The sequence below is a fragment of the Dermochelys coriacea genome, chromosome 2, assembly GCF_009764565.3.
Source record: "Dermochelys coriacea isolate rDerCor1 chromosome 2, rDerCor1.pri.v4, whole genome shotgun sequence".
NCBI classification, from domain to species: domain Eukaryota; kingdom Metazoa; phylum Chordata; order Testudines; family Dermochelyidae; genus Dermochelys; species Dermochelys coriacea.
This window is the reverse complement of record NC_050069.1, coordinates 178,814,468-178,838,411: the sequence shown is the minus strand read 5'-3', so window position 1 is coordinate 178,838,411 and position 23,944 is coordinate 178,814,468. Positions and strand designations below refer to the sequence as shown.

At 36.6% G+C, this 23,944-nt stretch overlaps 1 protein-coding gene across 1 annotated transcript in view; it reads left to right on the top strand.

Annotated features, from left to right (window-relative positions):
- POU6F2 (POU class 6 homeobox 2) overlaps positions 1 to 23,944 on the top strand; it is a 371,816-nt gene that overhangs the window by 62,279 nt on the left and 285,593 nt on the right. Inside the window, exon 2 of the mRNA XM_038388395.2 lies at positions 2,936 to 3,107. Within this exon, the coding sequence (XP_038244323.1) occupies positions 2,936 to 3,107 (172 nt within the window). The remainder of the gene's footprint in view (positions 1 to 2,935; positions 3,108 to 23,944) is intronic.

Below are 23,944 nucleotides of genomic sequence, written 5' to 3'. Positions count from 1 at the left end.
CATCATTTCTGAATTTGCTACACTTCAGTTTTATTCAGTCTCTCTTTGTTCTTGTGAGATGAGACAGGATGAGTAATTCCTGATCTACCTTCTGTCCATTATTATTTTGTATACTTTGATCATGTCCTGTCTTATATCATCTTTCTCAGGTAACAGTTCCAATCTCTTCAATCTCTCATCAGAGAGCCCCCTCTCTTTCTGCTGTAACTTTTTGAAAGGTGGTAACCAGAATGAACACATGATTCCAGGTTGAGGGTGTGCCTTTGATGTACAGATGGATGAAATCTTGAACCCGGTGAAGTCAATGAGAGCTTTGCCAATAACCTCGGTGGGTTTTGCCCAATTTTGCTCAATGACATTATGATATTTTCCTTATTATTCTCCATCCCACTCTTTATAAACTCAATTTGAAAATTTGGTACCTCAGAACTTTAATCTGGAAAACAACTGGCTCAGTTCTCTTCCTAAATTTTGGAAACCCTCAATTAGCAGTGTGGACCTGTGGGCAGCATTAGCTTGTCCCAAAAACATTATGATGATACATTCAGATTTTATCCTGGATTAAACCTGTGCAACCCCACTGAACCCAGATGTAACCGAGGGGAGAATTTCACCCAACACTTTGAAACAATTTATCTGACTTCCTCAGGTAACCTTTCACTTGAGAATCAACTAAGAAATACTTTATATGGCATATAAAAATAAAAATGCAGCTGTTGTAGTATGTTTTTATAAAATTAGCAACAACAAAAAATCTATGAACTTCTGGGTTTCCTCCCCAGAAATATCTAATCCATGTTCAGATTCTTACCAGCTAATAAATACAGTAAATAAAATGTTAATAAATCACTTGCAATTTAGCCTGACAATGTGGATTGACCACATTGATTAAATTGATTATATTTCATATATTTACAATATGTAGACACAAGCCCAATTTATTTTCTGAAGAATTCAAGGTAGGTATCATTGGTTTAAAAAAAAAACAATGGAGTAATGTTTGTGGTTGCTATCTGCAATAATCTAATGCTGACAGAGAGCAGTATTTTATTTAGTAATTAACAGTGTAAAGGGGAGAGAAGCTGTCATGTTGGTTCTTTAAGCTGGGGAATGTGATGAAAGATGATATCTGCGATCTCATCCTTTCCACTTGTTTAGGATTGTCAGGATGAGAAATGTCAGCATTATGAAAGCTCAGCTCTGCTCTTGATATGATAAAACCCTTCAAAAGCCAGTCTTTCTCTCCCTCTCCCCCTCCTTTCTCCCTCTCCCTGCACTTGCTTTTTTATTTATCCTGTTTTGTTAGATGGCAGAAATATAATTCTTTTCTTTCTTCCTATTATAAGCCACTATTTTTGTTTTATTATATGTTTCACAACCCCTAATGCCCCACTGAAAATTACTTTGTTAAATGACAGTGTTTCAACGCCATGAATCCTTTCCACCATTCCCAAAGAGGTTTGAAACAGTCAACAGACTGTAAAGAATAAATAATAAAAAAGTATTGATTATTTTGATGACTGTGAGATTCAATTAAGTATTAATTTTGCCCTCCAGTGGACCTATCAAGGTATTCAAAAGGGAGGATTCAGCTCAGCTAAATGCGTGCTGAGTGCTTCAGCCTTAAATAGGGAGAAAATGTGTTTACCTACAGTATTTGAAGAGGAGTGCATTGATGCACAGAGTCCAATATTTAAGTGCTGTGCAAATTAAGCCCTGGTGACAGTGACATTGTTTTCAGCGATATGAGTATTGACTAAAGAAGTGCATTTGATGACAGCTTAAACTATTTGTATTGATTAACATTTTCATAGATTATCATGTGTCATATCAAATTCACTTTTCAGACATGAATACATTAAAAAAACCCATAGGCAAACATCGACCAATGTGATGATGGGACATAGGGAACATGCTAACCAACCTACTTGCACGCTGGTCACCTGTTCTCTGTATAAGAACCATTTAGGCATGAACTTTGCAATAAATAGCTGCCAGATAGCGCAACAAGGTCACTTGTTTCTTTTCTTTTTTTTTGCTTTTGAGTCTGGTTTCTGAGCTGTAACGATATTATACATCTTAGTTTGCAAATGGAATAACAGAGTGCACTTGGAAATAATATCTGACCCCAAAATGCCCTCTGAATGAGCTGAAGATAAAACCGATTCAAATCATCAAGAACCAATTTAATTAATATATATAATATTTTATGGAGTATAATGTCAGAAATACAAGAATAATTGAAAACACTGTGTGTAAGTATCTTCACTGATTTTCTCTTTTAAAAATTTATATCTGTATATATTGCTTTTTTAAAATGTGTTTATGGGCTTTTGGAGCACAGTATCCCAAAAGCAAGAATAGTTAGAACAAATATATCTGTATTGAATGTATATGATAAAATGGTTATTTGTTGCTTTGTATTTTCACTAAAACATTTGAATGATGAACACTGTTGTGTATGATTTGGTTAATGCTATTCAAGTGAGGATGCTTTTTTAAATCCCTCTGGAGCATACACAAGGTGCTACTCTTCTGTGTTGTTGGAGCACACTTGCAGCAATTTTATTTTCTTTCCACGTTAAGGAAAGAGGGAGGTGTAAAAAACATACACATAAAAAACCCACATCCCACAATTAAAGCCGTGTTGCTTATGTTGCTTTCATAGAAGTTTTTCTCCAAAGCATCCTGAATCTCTCACATGCTAGTTGAGCTTTAATAGGGTGGGGAGTAATGGAAAACTCATTGGATCTGTAATAGCTCTTCACTTGACTGCAGCCAGCAATAACAGCAGGAGCAGCAAGAGATAAGAGTGTGTGTGTGTGTGTGTGTGTGTGTGTGTGTGAGAGAGAGAGAGGGGGGAGTGGGAGAGACTATACGCACACCAAAGCTGCCACTTTTTTTCCCCCTCATTCTTTTTTCCCCCCCATCCTAGGATCCAATGATAGCTGGACAAGTCAGTAAGCCCTTGCTGTCACTGCGGAGTGAAATGAATGTAGAGTTGAGAGGTGAGGACAAGGCAGCTACTTCAGACAACGAGCTGAATGAGCCCTTGCTTGTGCCTGTGGAATCAAATGACAGTGAGGACACTCCCAGCAAGCTCTTCGGTAAGTCTGTCTAGGTATTTCATTTCAGTGTTACTATGTTGTCCGGAAGAGCAATCTTCCCCCCCACACACACACACTTTATTTTGTTCGCTTAATTTTCTTGTAATACCAGGGAGTAGCTTGGAGTTTGCAGGTGTACAGCCATATGCTCTGACTTTCAACTGGGTAACAGAATGACAGCGTCATGTCCTGAAAACTTTTGTCAACAATGAACTTATTCCATGCAAGTTGTAGGCATTGCATATTTTCTCTTGTTTAATGGTCTCAAATATAAACACAAATAAATGATCCTGCTTTGTTGTGATCTTTTATTAACATTTATTGCCTAAGTATTGACTTCAGCATTTCAGTTTCTAACAGCCCCTTCTGAGGATGAAGTAAACTAAAGAGTGTCATTATATCTAGTAAAGTGAAAGCTAGGAGAGAAGAGAACTGAAAAATGTCCATAGAAAACATTGTGTATTAAGTAAACAAAGGATGCAATGAGGATTGCTTTCAGGTATAATATTTTTACAATTGAAATTAGAACTAAAATATTGCTTCCAAAGGATATAGAGGGAGAAAATACATTTTTACACAGTATCTTATGGCAAATGAAAACACAGCCTTTCAGGTGTATTTGTTTCATATCCAAAACAAGAGCAGTGAGAGTGGCATTTCAGAATAGACATCTGTCATTCACACAGATGATACCCTGTAAGCCAACTGAAGCAAGTGTGATCTCTAATCAGAAAAGGGAGCGGAGTAGTTGAGGTGCATGCTTGAGTGATAGATGTTGATAGATGTCTGCGCTGGAGCAGCACTACATGGTACATAGTGACATTTTGATTTTAGAGCAATTGCTCTCCTAAAAGAGTTTCTTTTAATTATATCCATTTGTGACTTTATAAAAATCTTAGATGGAATGGAGTGCATTCTTACATTTTACAAATTCTCATAGCTGGAACTTTAAGGGGAAAATATCTTGTTTACAAGGGAATGCAGTTTTGAGAGAGAGCGATTCCATTTTCTGAGATTCAAGTTTTGATTTCATGATCTGTACAGAATCTGTAGCAATGTGATGTCTATACCCTAGACCTACTAAGGAAAACTGCAAAATGATCTTTAAAAAAATGCATGTAATTTTCTTTTAAAAAGGTGTTCTTTCATATTATTAGAAGCGACACACATTGTACAGAATGATTTATTAAGTAACATAATTAGAGGGTGAAATAAAATGTGAAGATTTAATTTGTAGAATACAGTAGTGACCACAATAGAATATAGCCACACCGTTTTAAGCAAACCCCCACTAATAATTTTTTTGTTTCCATGGAAAACAGAATTTCCATTAGCAATTTGAATGTCCAAATTCGATACAAAAATCATTTTAGTCCATTTCATCAAGAGAAGAATTGTGATGTCTAAAATTCAGAGGGCTAATACTTGTGTGTGGTGATCTAAACCTCTTAAATAATGTTCATGTATTTTATTTGATCAGGTGTTTAGGTGGCAAGAGATTAATATATATCTCAAATATCAATATAAAATATGACAACATCCTGAAAATTTGTTCTTAACCTGAGACTACCAATATGTCTTTACAGTCTGGTTTTATTTGGTTATGTTATATGTTTTAGATTAGGCAAGTTTTATTATAAAGGGTTGGATGTCCCTGAGTTGTCATCATTTTACATGTTTAAATACCATTGTAGAGCACCTAAGTAGTTTCCTTATAGTTGCTGTGTAAGGTAAAATAATGTACCGTCATCTTTTTTCATTTTGGATTGTAAATTGTTAATTTTGCTTAGCTGAAAACCATAATGAAAAAGATACAAGTGAACAAACTGTGCATGAGTACTTATTTATGAGTTTAAGGTGTCTGCTACTCTGCTTTCATACTTCTAACAAGGTATCACCAAAGTAAATCAGAGTAGAAGTAAATAGTTTTTAACTACCTCAAAGTGAACTGTGTAGCATTTATTTAGGTTTTCCCTTTAAGTAGTAACCTTTACCAATGAAGTGTTGTAGCTTTGGGACAGGACATTGTAAAAGACAGGACAATGGGACTATTCGGCAGGATGAAACTGGATGAACTTATTTAAAACAAAGACACTTGGGAGTTATTCAGCTGATGTAACACAGTTTATTAAGTAATTCAGTGTTTAATTGCTTTCTTTGAAAAATATGATACACAAAATATATCGCTATTCTAGAGCAGCTTCTCTGTTTTAGAAATTTGAATGGCATGTTAGGAATGCACACTTTGGGCCTTACTCTGCAGTCTCTTATATTCTACATATCTATGATTTGCATAAATTGATACAAAACTGGCATTATTTCTCTGATGATTTTCTTTCGTATGATACAAGATTAACATTCCCTGAGTTTCTTATCTAGCATTTGGTACACATTGTGGGGACATTTGCCAAATACTTGGTAACAAGTGAGGAGAGGAGACTGGCCCATGGATGAAAGTTACACAGATTGTCTTCTTCAAATTTTGGAATAATTGTGTGTACTATCTTACTTCAAATGACCAGCATTTGATCTTCCCATGTCTTGCTAAACTTAGCAGCATTTCCTGGGTCATATTTTCATATAGATTAACTGATTTTATAACAGTTTGAATAGATCAGGCACAAATAGTGTTTTCCTCAGTATCAGGTATGAATGTCTCTACTTGGTACCTAATTTTCTTTTGACAGACGTTTGTTGTTGTTATTATAAGTACCTTTATCCTTCAAGAATGTTTCATAAAATGCACACCCCATTTTCAACAGTATCTAGAGATGGAATAATGGAGATGAGATACCTCTGGCCTGCACATACATGCTCTCTCTCTTTCTCGCTTGTTCACTCTGTCTCTTTATTGCGCTCTCTCTCTCTGTTTTATTATAGTATCTCACAGTAATGGAGCAACGGATATTCATATCTTGTTTTGCTAGAGAATAGATCAACTAGTGTTAGAAATGACTCTTCTCCAGCAGCAACTTCAGTTTCAAGTGGTGGAGATACAGGATTAAGATTGACTATACTCATTTTTGGCATGTGAAGGATGCACAGTGAATTTTTGGCCTAATCCTGTCTCCTAAATTTATATTTCGCCACCAGTGGCAGAGGAGGTGAAGGCATCAGCTTTTCAGATACCAGGAACACAAGTCCGACTAGAGGCAGCTTTCCCACAAATCTTAAGCAATTCCAGTCGGAAACTCTGAACCAGGTCTTTAACTGGTGTACCAGCTAATTTATAGAGGCTGAGGATATGGCCCTTTGTCTTTGAGTATCCCCTTAAAGTCGTGATCAAGCCTGTTATTTCTAATGCCATTGCTTTTTTGTTTGTTTTTAGAAATAAAAGTCTGTTCTGTGATCTTTCAATATTGTGTGTCTTACCTAAACTAGGCCTCATAGACTTACGTGTCTATGGACTTTTGACATCTTTAGAGAATACTTATATTCAAAACTTTAAATGTTTGAATCATGCTAAGCAACAGTGGGAAAACAAGATAAGAGATGCTGCTGCAAGTGCAAAATGTCAGAAAAGGATTTTAGTGTTCTGTAACATATTACATCAGAGGTAACATTTTGTTTAACTTGCAGAGTTATAAAAGGTACAGTATACTTATGAGATATAAATCCAGATTGCGTTGAGTAACACGAGATCAGGTAATTGTGTATGATATTAAGTGGCATATTATTTATTCTTGTAAATATTGGAAAAGAGTTATCTACTATTTCAGTCATGAATCCTTTATGTTAAGAGCCAAATAGAAGCACAGAATGTTTAGTAAGTCATTGACTTGGTAGAGTGCTGTTCTTAAATCAAGTAGGTTTTGTTGCACTGTGCTGCAAATTAATGATACAGGGCCAAATCCTAGAGTCCTAACTAGAGGAAGCTCCAATTGATGTGATAAGAATTTTGCCTTAGTAAGGACTGAATAAGTACTAGAGGATTAGATTTGAAATTATTTAAATCCTGCAAGTGTTCATTCAATATCTTGATGACTTATTGTAAAATGTTTAAATCCATCTGATAAAAGCCTGATAATGGGGAATAAAAACTTAATTATTAGTATTATACAGTTTTAATAATTTGGTATAGAGAGGAGACATGGAAGCAATATGTACTGAACATAAAAATAATATGTACAGGCTTGATTCAACTCTCTGAAAGCCATTGGTAGTCACTTCGTGGACTTCTTGTAACATAGAGCCTAATCCAAATTCCACTGAAGTCCTTGGAGAGATTGCCATTGGCTTTCATGGAGTTGGATCAAGCCCTTAATGGGCCAGATTCATTCCTGGTGTAACTCAGTTGCTGATAATGAAGATACATTTACACCACATTAAGATCACTTACTCAAATATAAAAATGTAATCATTTTGGGCCTGCTCATACGTTTTTACACACCTTAAGCTTTCTGTGAAATTAGAGATTTTGCATGGAATGCAAGATCACACCTCATGCTCATTTAGCATATTCAATTTTGCAGCATTGTAGGATGGATTGCCAGCATTTCTCCTACTGGCAACACTTCATTCTGTTCAAGTTAAATCTCAGGCTTGCTTTGCTTATATATATAAATTGTGTGTGTGTGTGTGTGTGTGTGTGTGTGTGTGTATTGCCCATTTTTAAATACTGAACATCAGTTTTGACATTTTGGTTTCCTTTACAGTATAGTTATGCAGAATTTAGAATTTTCTACATTTTTACTTGTAAGTGTGCTTGTGTGTGACAGTGGTGTTGTGAAGCAGGATAGAAGTTAGAACAGTAATTTTGCTTTGCTAGAAAACCCACAGTATATCTCTCTTCTCAGAGCCTCTTTTGCAGAAAAACATTCATTATGTGATTTATTTTTTAAATTGTCATCCAGGTTGGCCTGATTAGAATTTATGGCACAAGAGTCATTTCAGATACAAAGGATGAAAGTCTAAATTGTCTTTCACTCCTTAAGACAGTGGCCTCTGCAGGTCAGAGCAGAGGTCATTGTGAGGAAGCTCACATTAGAGTCATTAATATGGTACCTAACCGGTAGATAAATTGCAACCTTCACTCTAGCATCACCCTTTGAATCATGATATGTAAGAATACATCTTGATATTTCTGTTGGAACCCCTATTTATAAAGGGGATTTAAAACTTGATCAGAAGATATACCTGCACACAGAACCTTGGCCTACCAAGATTTCAGTCCAGAAGGATTTTTTTTTTTTGCCAGTTTCAGGAAGATCCATTTGACAAATCTGATGTGTTAAGAGTGCCAAAAAATATATATAATGTATGTTTTCTTAAGTGAAAATTTCTGTTCTCATAGGTCAGATTATGGGCCAGATCCTATCAATATTAAAAGGACAGCCTTATTTCAAGCAACCCAACCATTTGAAAATTGTTTACTCCGCATATGTAGGTTTCTCTTCAATTAATATAATTTTACTCAGCATATTTACGGTGTGGATTGATGCTTTTTGTCATAAGGCATTGTGTCAAATATTCATGCAATTATTGAAGTATATGGGCCCAGTCCTGCAAACGTGTGTGCGTGGCCATCTTTATTAACACAAGTAGTCCCAGTGATGTTAACGGGACCATTTACATGACAAAAGTTAATGGTTTGCAGGATTGGTCAATAACATAGGGTCAAAAATCTGCTCTCTAAAACATGCCTTAATACGATTTTTTGATCAAATAATGAACATTGCTAAAAATAATGGCTTGAAACTGAATTAAGGGACAGACTAGATTAGTTTTAAAGAATATATTGGACAAGTATATATATAGACCGTTCTTTAAACACATTTTAAAAGCAGTCATTATTTTAAAAATAATAGATTTGTGGTGGATTAATTTTATCTTTAAATAATGTTAATGTTCTGACTCAGGTTACTATACTCCCTTGATTTGTGGTGGTGTGCCCACTGATGTCAATGGGGGGTTGCACATATGAACACAATGTATGCTCATTAAACCCTAAAGAAGATATTACGACTATTAAAACCCTGAGGAGGAGGAAATGGTGAAAATTCATCCTTAACTCATCCTTGGTATTTTAAGAAGCTCAAGCAGAGAGTCTACATACAACTGTACTGAATGCTAAAAAAATAAAAGCAGATTTTGATGTGATTGGCCTGATCCTGCTCTCCTTAGGTCCAACAGAAGCAGGATTGGGCTCATTAAGAACAAATGTTTCAGCCTTAATCATTAATTCCCTTGATTTATGGATACAGATCATCCCCTTATTGCTCTTTGGATATATCTGTCCATAACATCACTTTTGAGAGAAAAAGAGTAATTAAATTTTTAAAAGGACATGCTTATAATCCTAGTGGCGTGATAATACTGTGCTGTTTAAACTTTTGTCAGCTGAGGTTTCTACGTGTCTTCTGTGTTTGTGAATCTAGGTTCACATAATTATAATGTGTTTATGTACACCGTGAAGTTAATTACTGGGGGAAAGGAGTAAAGGGTGTATAAACTTTAGCCATAAATTGTAGCTTGAATGACTTTATTTCTTGAAATGCTTCATTCTTTAATTAGTTGATTTTTTTTTTCATCCCTCTTTGGCTTTTTGAAAAAAATTAATACCAAACAAATTTGTTCCTTTAAAAAGTGACTTAAGTGGCTGGCTGTTTCAAAGGGAATTTGGTTGTTACTAGACAGTAAACAGATAATTTGTGAGAGAACTGGTATTTCCTTTGATTGAGAACCTTGCTGGTTTATGTTTTGAGATGAATAATACATCAGACATTCAGACATTAAAAAGGAAGCAGGCATGATGAAGGAAAGGAAAGAGAATTTGATTTTTCTCTTGGACTTCTTATGATTATTCAAGTCCTCCATGGGAATGAGCAATCCAGCCAGAGGAGAGGTCATGTTTGCCCAAATGTACATATGGCACCACTTAACACCCCTCTTGATTTTCCTATGCTAAAGAAAAAGATAGCAAAATGTTTATACCAAACTGGCAACCTGATGGGGCAAGCTGTATAGTTTCCTGGTGTCAGGTTAATAAAAAAAAATTTAAAATATCCAAAGGCAGAGAAAGCTGTAGGAAGCTCATAGTAACAGTTGCCACTCTCCTATGGATCATTTTTCTCTTTAATATCCTGTGTAGCCTGGATTTTTCTTGTTGTGTTCTCTGCCTAGGTTTTGTTCTTTCCAGACACACTTGTGGGCTCTTCGTTTTAATTTTTTTTTTAGCTAAGCTTTTTTCCCTGTGACTTCCCCCCCTCTTTTGTGGGGGTCAGAGGGAAGGGAAAATTGTCTTTTTTTGCCTTTATATATATTTTCAGGCTCAGTTGTTATACTATACTTTGGCTCCAAAAATAATTTCTAAAGATATCAATGGCATAAATGACAAAATTACATGAAAAATAAAAGCTAAATCATAAAATTAGCAGTGAGTAAAGAGCAAATGAGCATTAAAAAATTATTTCATTCACTATTAATTTGTGGTTTTCAACAGGGATATCCCTTCTAAAAAAGGAAAGCTGAGTGAAAATGGATTATAATTGTTAATGTAAATTTCTATTTTCTCTCTTTTGCTGTATAGAAGTCAGACTCAATAACAATATGAAATAAGGACAGATTTGTACTGTTACATTTCCTGCTCTATGTTGTGAAACTGTTTTGAAGCTATCAGAAGCAGGACTAAGCCCTTTTAGTTTGAAAGCGGAGGTCATCTAGAGAAGAATAGTACTGTATCCAGTCTGGCTAAAGAAAGCTTGCCCTTCTCAGAGAGTTTGAAATTGGGTTTGCTTTGTAAGTATTCCAAGGATATAGAAATACGCCTAATCAAGATACAACCCTCTGAACATGTTTATTTAACATTAAGCTACCACTTGTCTATTCTTAAATGTGGTATGAATTTCCGTTTTTATTTTTGAATTTGTAGAGGGAAGAATTTTTTTATCAGATGTCCTTTACTCTCTCTGAAAGGCAAACTATTATTTTAGATCCTGAACAGTTTATAACTGTAACAAGAAAAATGCTACAGTAGAAAGAATAACCCCTGAAAGCCACACCAAGAAAATAAATTTCTATTTAATGTAATAGAAACAAAATGATTAGTTTCTGTCATTTAATATCATTTAAACACAATTTTTAAAACACAATGTAGTAGAAAACACAATGATGGTTGAAATATTATGCATAGCAAAAAAGAAATTAAAAATCAATATTCATTAATAAACCAATATTAATTATCACATGTATCTAGTCTTATAGCTGAAGGCGGAAAAGGTGGTTTTTTAAAAAAAAAGAATATAGGAGGAAATAGTTCAACAAAATTGTATTAAGTAGTGGAATTTATAGTTATTTCAATAGTAACTTTAAAAATACCTGAAGCAAATACTCACCAGCAACCACACAACAAAAACACTAACCCAGAAACCTATCCTTGCAACAAAACCTGTTGCCAATTCTGTCCACATACCTATTCAAGGGACACCATCATAGGACCTAATCACATCAGCCACACTATCAGAGGCTCGTTCACCTGCACATCTACTAATGTGATATATGCCATCATGTGCCAGCAATGCCCCTCTGCCATGTACATTGGCCAAACCGGACAGTCTCTACACAAAAGAATAAATGAACAAAAATCAGACATCAAGAATTATAACATTCAAAAAACAGTCGGAGAATACTTCAATCTCTTTGGTCACTCAATTACAGACCTAAAAGTCACAATTATTCAACAAAAAACCTTCAAAAACAGACTCCAACGAGAAACTGCAGAAATCAAATTAATTTGCAAACTGGACACCATTAAATTAGGCTTGAATAAAGACTGGGAGTGAATGAGTCATTACACAAACTAAAAACTATTTCCCCATGCTAATTTCCCCCTGCTGTTCCTCACACCTTCTTGTCAACTGTTTGAAATGGGCCGTCCCGATTATCACTACAAAAAAAATGTTTTTCTCCTGCTGATAATAGCCCACCTTAATCGATTACTCTCATTAGTGTTGGTATGGCAAACCCCATTTTTTCATGTTCTCTGTATATATCTTCCAACGATATTTTCCACTGCATGCATCTGATGAAGTGGGCTTTATCCCACAAAAGCTTATGCTCAAGTAAATTTGTTAGTCTCTAAGGTGCCACAAGTACTCCGCGTTCTTTTTAAAAATACTCTACTGCTTCAGTTCAGATGGCTATTATTAATAGTGCTATTTAAATAATTTACCTTTCTTACTACATTCAATATATCACAGATGGACCCATCTTTTGAATCTCTTACATGCTTTTTAAGATACTAACTAAAACTTTACTAACAGTGAGTCAATCCCGCTCCAATTGAAGACAATGGGAAAGTTCTGCTTGCCTATACTGGAAGAAGGATCTGGCACATTAAGATTATGGCAAATGTGACAACAGCCAATTAATGCAAAGTTGAGGCTGACTCAATCCTGTAAAAACAAAGCAAAAACCCCTCTCTTTCCCTCTCCACTTCATCCCCCTTTCTTGTCTCTCCTATCTCTCTCTCCTTCCTCATTTTGTGTGTGGGTGTATATGCATGTGTATATGCATACATATATAATATAGAATGTGGCATGCATATGACCATACATAGGCCAAATTCTTCCCGCTCTCTCATCCTTTCTAACCCCAGTGATTTCAGTGTATTTTGCCTGTTGCTGAGAAACTGCTTTATCATAAATATGTCTTGAGGCATTTTTGTAATATACTAGCATTAAGGTTTTTTTATGATTATCTCTAGATATTGCATAGTGTTTACCACAGAGGAAGAGAGATCATTCAAATTCATTCTAACCTCTTGAGTAAATACCTCTCTGGACATTTTTTATTTTATTTTGCAAGTAATAGGTATTTATACATATATTTTATAAAGAGAGACAATGTTTGCTCAAGAATTTGAATAAACGTAGGAAGCCAGATCCTGCAAGCTAACACAAACAGTCATTACATACACAGGTAGTTACATTAACTTCAGTGGGACTTGCTCATGTGAGTAAATGTATGCCAGCTTAGGCTCATATGTAGCCAGTGTTAATGTGCTGTACACAGACTTTTCTATATTTTTTAATAATTTTGGCAGACGATATCAATGGTTTGGTTTTAAGCATTTTTTATTTTTAATCGATTTAAATTTTCACAGTTTTTGTGGGAAATTAGGAGGTGGGTCAGACCATTATAAAATTTCATTGAGAGTCAAAAGATTAAAGTTTTATGACAGTTAAAACCACAAATTGTCAACACCAGATGTCAAAAGACACATGGTAAATAGCCTTAAATCAAACTCTAAGAAGTTCTCAGGCAGCATTTTTCTTCCTTTGCTTAATCTGTATATTTCAATGGTAAATGAAAATAACTTTGGTTTGTGTGCGCATCATGACATTGATGTTTACCAGTAAAAATCTAATCTTTCCAAGCCTAGGTATATATGTTTATACATTTTTGAACCTTTTGTTTTTTTTTAACCAAATAGGCTAGAATTTATGCATGTTAAAATCTATAATAAAATGTGTTTTATATAGTCAGTACATTGTAACAGCAATATTCTGCTCTCTTGTGTAGGTATTATTAATGAGGTAATCTGGTCCTGCCCGCAATAATGCACAATTGCAAAACATCCATTGACTTGAAATGAGAACAGGATCTGGCCCATTGTGTAGTGGAAATTATATATAATGTCAGAAATGATATTATCATTGGCAAAAGAGAAAACTTGTTTATAACATAATAGAGTTTGTGGTATGGGGAGAACAGATATATCTGATTTTAATAATTAAGCTTTTAAAAATAATTAAAGACTTCAGGATAAGTATTGTGGAAGCAAAACTTCATTGCAAAATGAACAGTGATCGAGGTGAAAATGAGAAAATGTCCCATCTCAGGTTTGGTATTTCTCCTCCTTTCTTATTCTTGCTTGCATCTCATAATATTTGGGACTGCAAGCCACACATTTCTCCAAAGGAAGAATAAAATTTACAACTGGAAAAATCTTGAAAATTGAAATATTTCATCTTTTGTTGTTTTTTCCAGTCCCATTTACTTGATATGTTTAGTACACATATACACACAGTATATACATTTAATCATGGAACACATCCACATGAATCATTTCAATCTTTTTTGTATGACAAGTAAGAAGGAAATTCTTAAGTTGCTCTGTTTTATAGGATTTGAAGCATCACTTTCAGACTTTTCCTATTTTAGCTCCTTGGATACAGAACATTGAACAACCTTCTCAAAACAGTCACTGACCAAAAATAATCAAACACTTTCAATCAGTTGGTACTACTAGCTCTTTGCTGTGTCTCTGTTTTAATGAGATAAAGAATAAAAGAGAAGGGCCAGATGCAGCAAACCCTTTCCTTGTCTGAGCAGTCCTGTTTATCACACAAGTAAGGATTGCAGCATTCCTCCGTAAGGCCCTGCACATCTGAGGTGTTGGATTTTGGAGCTCAGTGCTCTCAGGTTCTAGTCGTTTCATGTGAGTTGAGGATGGTTCATGTCTCTTGGGCAGTGCTTTTCATCTTTCAGGATCACAGCCTGTGGGACAGATTCTCAGCTGGTGTAAATTGTCATCATTCTACTGATGTCACAGTTTACACTAGTTGAGGATTTTCCCCCTATTTTTAGACTTAATCCAACTGCTAGTGAAGTCAGTGACAAAATTCCACTGGCTTCAACAGGAGCAGAATTTAACAGTTGGAAAAAAAAGTTTTTGTAACTTACCGCAACCTTTTCTTCTTCACTTCTTTTTATGAAACTCTTTGGTTCATACTGTAGGACTTTTCAAAGCTGCTTCAGTTCAAAACAGGCTAAGACTGATAAAAACTGTTTAGTTTGCCTAAAAGAAAAGGAGTACTTGTGGCACCTTAGAGACTAACAAATTTATTTGAGCATAAGCTTTCGTGAGCTACAGCTCACTTCATCGGATGCATTACTGTAGCTCACGAAAGCTTATGCTCAAATAAATTTCTTAGTCTCTAAGGTGCCACAAGTACTCCTTTTCTTTTTGCGAATACAGACTAACACGGCTGCTACTCTGAAACCTGTCATTATGCAAGGCACTTAGTTTGCCTAAGTTTACCGCTGACTGTTTTGTTTAGTGTATATCTGATGTTTCGGATGGGTATTCTGTTGATTGTAATAGGCTAGTACAAGAGTTGCATGTCTTGTCATCTATAGTGTATCAATATGGTTTTATAATGATACAATAACCTGAACCCTATAACAATTTATGATCCATTTAGAATTCTTATGGATTCACAAAGGGACAGAGACCTGAAAAAAAGTACTTGACTGCTTTCACAAACCTGGTTCTGTGACAGGAAAAATTAGCATGCCTGTGATTTAGTCGCTAAGGAATCATATTGATCTGATTTGTCATTAAACTTTTAAGTTTAAGAACATCAAGCTGGGTGGAGGAACAAAAAATAGTGATGTAAGGATCTGAAATGTACAGGTAAACTGTACCATACTACTACTGATATTGATTTGTTATGATTAATAAATATATTTGTATGCATTACCTAGGTACTGTATCCATAATCTTGCTTTTTTTATGGCAGAAGAACATTGCTTGTAGTTCTTTATATTGACTATTTTAGTCAATGATAAATAAAGAACTTTAGCAGCAATCTGAAGCTAGTGAAGGCAAGACCTGAAAAAGAAACTGTAGGAAATAAAAGTAATGAATAGCAATGTGGCAATATTTACACAAAAAATCTCAGGCATCTTAAAATTTATAATGGTGCTAATTTCCAAATGCTTTTTAAAATATGCTTCCACATGAGCTCTCAAAACCCATAAAAGCCTGGCATGTAAAGTAAATTGTTTGTCACTTGCTGACGACCTGCCATATTTATTGTCAGGAGAAATGGACATTAGTTGGAAAAGCAGTTGTTAAAGGCCAAACAATTTTTAAAGATGGCAAAGATGTGCAAGGGTTTTCCTTTTTCTAACAATGAGCCACCCCTTCAGACATCAAAAGACAAGATAATAAGACACTTCAAGCACAATTCAAGATTATATTCAACATCTAAAGGCTCATCTCTTGTCAGTTTGCATTTACTCTCCCAGGGATGCGATGCTTCTATCATCATTCTGTCAAGAGGAGTCTGGCAAAAGCGATGAGGGCCCCTCATTTCACACACTTAGTGTTTTTTATCAAATAGCCTTCGCTCATTCTGATTCAGCCAAAATGGAGGGATAATTTGAAGAAGGTCATGCACAAGTACAAAAATCTTCTATTGATTTTGTTTGATTAGGAGGCATTAAAATTGCACGTTTATGTTAGTTTCCAAGATGTTTTGTCAGTTTATTTAGCAGTACACTTCTGCAGCATTAAAAAAGTGATTTTTTTAAAGTGCAAAATGAATTTGCACAAAATAAACACACATTTGAATACTCAGCGAAAAACATTTTAAACTGTTAGCTTTCTTTTTTTAAAAGTCGTAGTTAAAAATAGATTTAAAATACAACCAAACCTGATTATTGTCATTGGTGTAAAAGAAGCATTTATACAGGAAAAAAATTACCAGTTGTTTAGATATTGCACAAGTGTAGGGCTTGTATTCTGGCCCCACTGAAATCAACAGGAGTTCAGAGGAGCCAAGATTTCACTCTAGAAGTCAAAGGGAGTTTTGCTTGAATAAGGACTGCAGATGTAAGTCCTGTATGGCATATGCACAATACACATAAAGGGAGACCTTTCAAACATGTTTAGACACACTTTTTTGTGCAATACAATAGGAATTTATATGATACAATTTTAAACACATGTAAAGGCTCTGATCCTGCATACAGATATTCTCATTGAGTCCCATTTCCTTTGGCAACTCTCTGCACCTGTGTGCCTTCACTAGCATATCACTGTGCAGAACTGAGGCGAAGTGAAGATTTATATTATCGCTGCTATGGGTCAGATCCTCAGCTGTGTAAGTTTTCATAGCTCCATTGAAATCAAAGTAGCTATGATAACTTACACTAGTTGAAGATCTGCCCCCTAAAGGTCTGTCTATACGGCAATTAAACACCTATGTCAGCTGATTCAGGCTCATGGGGCTCACGGCAGGGGGCTGTTTAACTGTGATGTAGATGTTCGGGCTCAGGCTGGAGCCCTGGCTCTGGAACCCCATAAGGAGAAGGGTCCCAGAGCCCAAGCTCCAGCCCAAGCCCAAATGTCTACACCACAGTTAAACAGCTCTGTAGCCTGAGCCCCGTGAGCCCAAGTCAACTGATACGGGCCACCCACGAGGTTTTAATAATAGTATGGATATACCCTAAGTGTTTGACTGTTTGCTCTGTAAACATACAATATTACACTATATTTGGTTAGTCACAACACCTGTTACAGTTCATTAATTTTTTGGGTTTTGTTTCTATTTTTCTTGAGGGTTTGAGGGAAAAGATACCCCACGCAAACATAGCAGCTGTTAGTAGTAATCACTACTAACCTGATGGCAAGTTACATTACCTACTTCCACCTGAAATGGTACAGTATTTATGCTATAATACAGAGTGACTTTTCAAAGGAATATACTATCCTATTTATATGTGTATATAATAAATATTTTATTTCCTTATGCCTATATTCTCTAGTAGTTGTAAAACATCAGTTTATATACAGGCATGTTCATTATATCAACCACCCAATCTATTATGTCTTGTGTATACAAAAGTGCAGATAGCCATTGGAGAGGCCTTCCCACTTTCCTTATGTATGGGTTTACCCATCTACGTAACTCACTTTCTCTCTAGTAAATTATTCTTGGTGTGATTTCTCTGTAGCTGGTTTAATGTTAATGGTACTCTCTGTTCATCTGTTTCATTTTGCTGATCTGAGATTTAGCTCTATTCCACAGACAGAGTAGCACAGCAGTTTTTAAACTTTTTAGCAGAGCCCACAACCCTCCCCTTTTGTGTTACGATTTTTGTTGCACCCCTTGAACGCAGACAAAAATAGACACATGCAAAAGTATGCTTGTTAGTCTACTCAGAAATCTAACAGAGACCTTGACACAACTTTAATTAAATTACCTACACCTGTAAGTTTCATATACACAGATACTTACCAATGGCATAGCCATGTCTTCCTCAGCAGCAGGCTGCTTCTACCTTACAGCCAGGCTGCATTGCTAGGGCAGAGCCAGTACCTGCCCCTCTCCCCTTGGGTTTTCAGGGTGCAGGAAGATGTGTGTGATGGTCTCTGAGGGTGGAGCCAGTGTTGGGTGCAAAGGCTGCTGGGAGCAGAAATCGACATGTCCACAGTGGGTGTTGACACTGACCCACTGGCTGAGTGGCCACTGAGTTGGGGGAGGAAGGGGTGTTCCCTCCTCACCCCCCATGGGGGCTTGCATGAGCCACCAGACATCGCCGCTCTCCAACCCAAATGTTCTCTCTTTCCATAATGGGGGAATGCCCCACAGGTTGAAAACCTCTGGGTTAGCCTCTCCTGGAAGAACACTTGATATTCTCTGCACAGGACTCTTATTGTCACAGTGTAAAGGAATTTTGTGTAAAGTCTGAAGGGAAAATATGACCCAAGGGCAGCATGGATGTAGTAGTGCTGGGTCAACACTATAGCAAACCAATGCAAAGCTGAGCTATACAAACGGTTTGTATTTCTCAAGTAGAAATTTAGTTTCCAACTGGACAGGATTTATTTGTTGATCCTTCCATCCAGTTCTGGACAGTTCAGTCCCATTTCTTTATGACCTTTGTCAGCTGGGGATCTTTTCTGAGGCTCATGTACCATTTTTTGAAACAGCCTTTCTATTTATATTATTTTTGGTTAAGTTGTCCCCTATTTGTGTTCATTAAGGGATGGATTCTGCAGCACTGAATTTAGAAGAGTTTTGTCACTGAGTCAGTGGAAAAAGAATTGGGACTTAAAAAATTGCATATTGAATCTTTCCTGTGATGGACTTCCATGCTTTTATTAGATTTCTCTTTGTTATGTCCAGTGATTGGTCAAGGACCTTCTACTATGAGGAGTTTTGAAACCTTGTAGTTTGTGAATTATCCAGAATTGTTGTTCTGCTTCATTAGCTAAACTGGTCTGTGAAAGTCTTTTCTCAGGGGCGTATTGAGATGAGTTCCCAGGGAAAGTTCCCTTGAATGATATTGGAAATACTCACTCGTAGGAAGCAATTGTACATATACTTACTGTGGGTGTCTTGGGTTTGTAGCCAGCCTTATCTGTTTCTGTTGTGTTCATATAGTGCCTGTCACCTTGGTATCTCTGTGCAGTTCTCTCCTTTTAAATGACCTGTTGCTCTTGGATGGCCCTTCTATTGTGGCTGATGCTGTTGCATCAGGAGTTGTATCTCCATCTCAAACACAAGTGTGCTGCTTCTGGCAAGCAACATACTATAATGCCATATATAGTAATCCCTAGTCTGTGCTCAAATTCCAGTTGGCATCCATGGGAGTTTGATGGGAAGATGGAGGGAAGTATATGTGATGAGGTAAATGGATGATACCAGAGAATAGGGCAAATGTTTACGTGTTCAGTAATTTATATCTAAACATTGTACATAAAGTGAAATATTGTGCAGTCTGTTACAAGATTTGATAGTGGGGTCAACTAATGAAAAGGATTTCCCAACTCTAAGATAGAGTGGTCAGTATTTTCAAATGCTTATCTTACAGGTGGTGCTATAGGTAAGATTATGTGCGCTTCTGCCTATACTTCAATAGAGAAATAAAAATCAATGGTAGCTGAGTGTAAAGTCATTATAATGGCTTGTACTGTATTAAGTACAGTATGTTTTTTCTGGGCTACTCTGCTGTAGAGGCTTTTATAAGCATTGCTAATAATTCTGAGGAAGAATAACATGATGAGAGGGAATTTAGCATACAGAGGAATGAGATGGAGTGACCTACAATTAGTTTACACCCAGAAAGTATTTCAGGCAACACAATTATTTTAAAATGTCCTTTAATGAAAGGACTAAGAGGAAAAAGCCAGATTCCATTTTCATTTATGCTGACTTCAATGCACACAAAAGCCTTGATCCTTCAAAGACTGCAGGATGGAGAATTACCTTTATACACGTTAGTAAATGAAGATAATGGGAAGATGCATGTATGTCAAATTAAGCACCTGCTCAAGTCCCTGTAGGATCTGAGCCATTTGGGGTAAATGGACATGTAAATAAGTAAGTGCTTGCAAAAGTTGACATTTTTATGTGTGCAGTTTTTATGCATAAGTGCAGGTGCATGATTGTTCATAAATCTGTTTTTGAAGACATAAATCAGCCTCTGCCTCTCCTTCTAAGTTTTTATACCATGCTCATCATCCAGGTGTCTCCACTTAGACAATTCTTGTCCAACAAGCAGATAATTAAATCATTAATAAGGTTCTAGAAAATAAAATTCAATAGATAACACAAGATATCAATCCCAGTTAGACAAAAGCACACAGAGATGCTGTACTTACCCTATTGTGTAAATGCTTTCATGGGTTTTCTTTAAAAGTGGAGCTACTGTCCTGGTCTTGTAGGATTATATAACTGATCAGTGATGCCCCATCCCCCACTGGAACAGGCCACACTGGGCATTCTGAGGGATTAATGACTGGCTCTGCATCTCCTCATGTCATTCTTCTCAGAGTTCCCTAAGATCCAGTGTCAGGCCTTCTTAAGCTGTTCGCTGGAGTTCGACCTCCCTGTTTTAAAGAGGATCCCTTCTATGAAAAGGGGGCATGGAAATGTAAGACTGCTCTGTTTCCAGTGGGGATATGACCCATACAGTTTCTGGGGGAAGGGGAAGATGCTGCTGTGGAGATGGTTGAGCCCATTTTAGCATGTGGTGGGACTATTCATATTTGGAGGGACCCGAGGGCATCATCCAACCCCATAGTTACTTTATAAAGCCATTGCCACCAAAGCACTCAGGAATATGTCACAATAAAACAAAATCTAAAACCTAATAAAAGGAATTGGTACTTGTTAAAGTCTGAGAAATCAACCTATAGAAGGAGGAGGCTTAACGAGGAAACAAATGTAGCAATTAGAGATGTCCATCCAAAAAATCTGACCTTTAAATAATAAGATTGTACTTGTTTTGATGGTGGCTTTTTTTTAAAAGGGAGTAGGGAAAGACTGAGATGAATGTCAAGAGAACTGATTTCCTCACAATAAGACCTTTACAATGAAAGCCTATTGACTTAAAATAAGTGTGATGGTTGAACCTGTGGTGTTTGAGTGTAGATACTGTCAGGCCAGTGATCAGGAGGAAGTTGTCAGTGTGGCTTGGCCTTCTGCTATTAAGATCTGTTAATACTGAGTCCTCTGTTCCTCTAATCATGAAGGATCTTAGAGCCCTTACTTACAGATTCAGAGATACTAAGGTCAGAAGGGACCATTATGATCATCTAGTCCGACCTCCTGAACAACGCAGGCCACAGAATCTCACCCACTTACTTACTGAACATCTAGGGATATCTTCGCCACTACTCAAATGTAACCGCCTCTGTGATGAATGTACCAGCAGCAATATGCCTCCATTTTAGGAGAAGTGAATAATGAAGTACCCAGCTGAAACTGTAGGTGGAATTTTTTATGTTGATGGTATGTACAATATCCAAATAGGAATTTCCCTGGGAAACAGGCTACAATAACTCTAGACTTACTAAAAAGGTAGTAGGATTAAGACATGAAAAGCATTTAGGGATATGATGGCATATATGAGGCCCAGTCTTGCTCCAGTTGAAGTGAATGACACAGCTCCCATCAGATTAATTGAATATGGAGTTCTAGAGTCATCTGTACACTCTGGCTGCTTTGAAGTGTTCTGGCAATGGAATACAGCCCTATATTTGACTTAACTAACTGATTAAGCCTGGCTTACGTCTCATTTTGCATCATGGAAAGGTGCAGTTCAACTAGAGTATATGATCAATGAATTTGATTAAAAATTGGTAATTTGACCAGCATAGGAGCTAATCTTAGAACCATATTCTGGTATTAGTTCAGAACTGACTCACTGTTACTTCCTGCATTATTTAACTTTTCTTTGGAGGCTTCCTCTGCAAGTAGAAACTGGATCCAAACGTGCTTGATTTAGGAGAGGTGACAAATGGGGACTGACATGTTTGGAGGTTTCGTTTATATAGCATAAATTAAAATAATCTCAGATCTCTTTAACTATGTGTTGTCTTTTTGCCAGATAATAAAGTTAAAATACATGCTGTTTGGTTTTTAATGTAATCAACCATCATTCAGAAATAACTTCATGCATTTTACTTTGTTGGATTGTTGTTACTCCACAGAAGCAATTGCTAGGAAATACTCTAGGTGCCTACGCTGTATATTTAGTCCCAAAAAACCATGGTGATGCACTAACCCTGTGCTTCTTTCTTATGTCTCCGACAGTGGTTGATGATTTTTTTTTTATAATTCAGGTTTTTAAAGTCCTAGCCATATATCTTAGGTGGATCACTAATACACATTTACCAAATATATTCAGTTTGTACTTTATCTTGAATTTCTGCTTTTTCTCTTGTCATAATACCCCAGCACTATATTTATCAAACTATGTTTAAATAAAAACTCAGAATATCAAATAATAAAGCCCAAGCATGCCTCATAGCAGAATACCCAATACTGGTGTTAAAGCTTGCAAAACTGTTAAGTAACTAAAGACCATGTAGGGGTGACCAACGTTCATCAGATGGGTGCCCCGGTGGTGAATTAGGGGTATGTCCTACAGATATGTAGTACAGCTGTGACTATTCAATAAGCAGTCATGTAACAACTGTCCATCTCTCTCAGCAGGGTGTAGTTAGATAGCTGGTGGCAGGGCTACCTCTATAAAATGCCACTTAAGCCCTGTGATGAGGATGTCAAGGTGAATAAAAACTGCCTTAAAATAAGTCCCACTGGAGCTATAGATGTAGAGCTCATCAGCCTTGGTAGGCTGCTCATCTAGGAAAAGGAAAACTCTGATTTCAAAACAAAGGTATCAGACTTGGACAGCTGACCTGTAAAGCTCATCCAGTAAATATGATCTGAACTGATATCCATGTCAAGTGTAACCCAGAGGCAATGGCATATTCCACAAGCAATGTACAACAGCTTTGTCTGCTGTTGTAACTGGGCCACTGGTCACTAAAGTTAAAGAAGCGAGTGTGTAAGCTGAGATGGGCACATTGGACTATAGGAATGCTATTTGGAAGAAGTTTGAAGCTTTGTGAGGATTTAAAGAGGAGAAGAGTAAATGTGGCAGGTGTATGTACATAAGACCAAATGGAATGGTTGCAAAGCCAAGATGCTGGTGAAGGGATACAAAATCTACTACCAGGGAGTTCAACCTCCTGAAACAGTGTTGGCATTCTTCTGAATGAAACCATATAAAAACATATGATAGAGATTACCAGAAGTTCGGACTGACTAACTGAGTGTTTAAACTGTGTTGGGAAGAGGTAACTATCTATATAGTAAGTGGGTATGCACCACAGTTAGGAGAGGATCAAAAGATAAAATAGGAGTTTCTTGCTGAGATGTTCTGCCTTATTGGAAACGTACCATCCAATAAGAAGATAATTATCAGAGCAGATCTTAATGCACACATAGAACAATGGGATTGGGAAATCTGCATCATGTGATGCTGTGCCTGCCCCATGAGGCATTACAAACCCTTCCCAAAGCACCCTGCATCCAGTTGCACAGTGGGATAGCTACCACAGTGCACTGCTGTCTTTGCCCTTGCAAGAGCTGCTAATGTGGATGCGCTCCACCTTCACAAGGAGCACAGTGTGGACACACAACAGTGGTTTAATTCCAGAGTTTTTAAAAAGTGATATAACTTGTGGTGCAGAAACTTGCCAGTGCAGACATACCCTTAGCAGTATATGCGGAAGGGTGTGAATCTCTGCA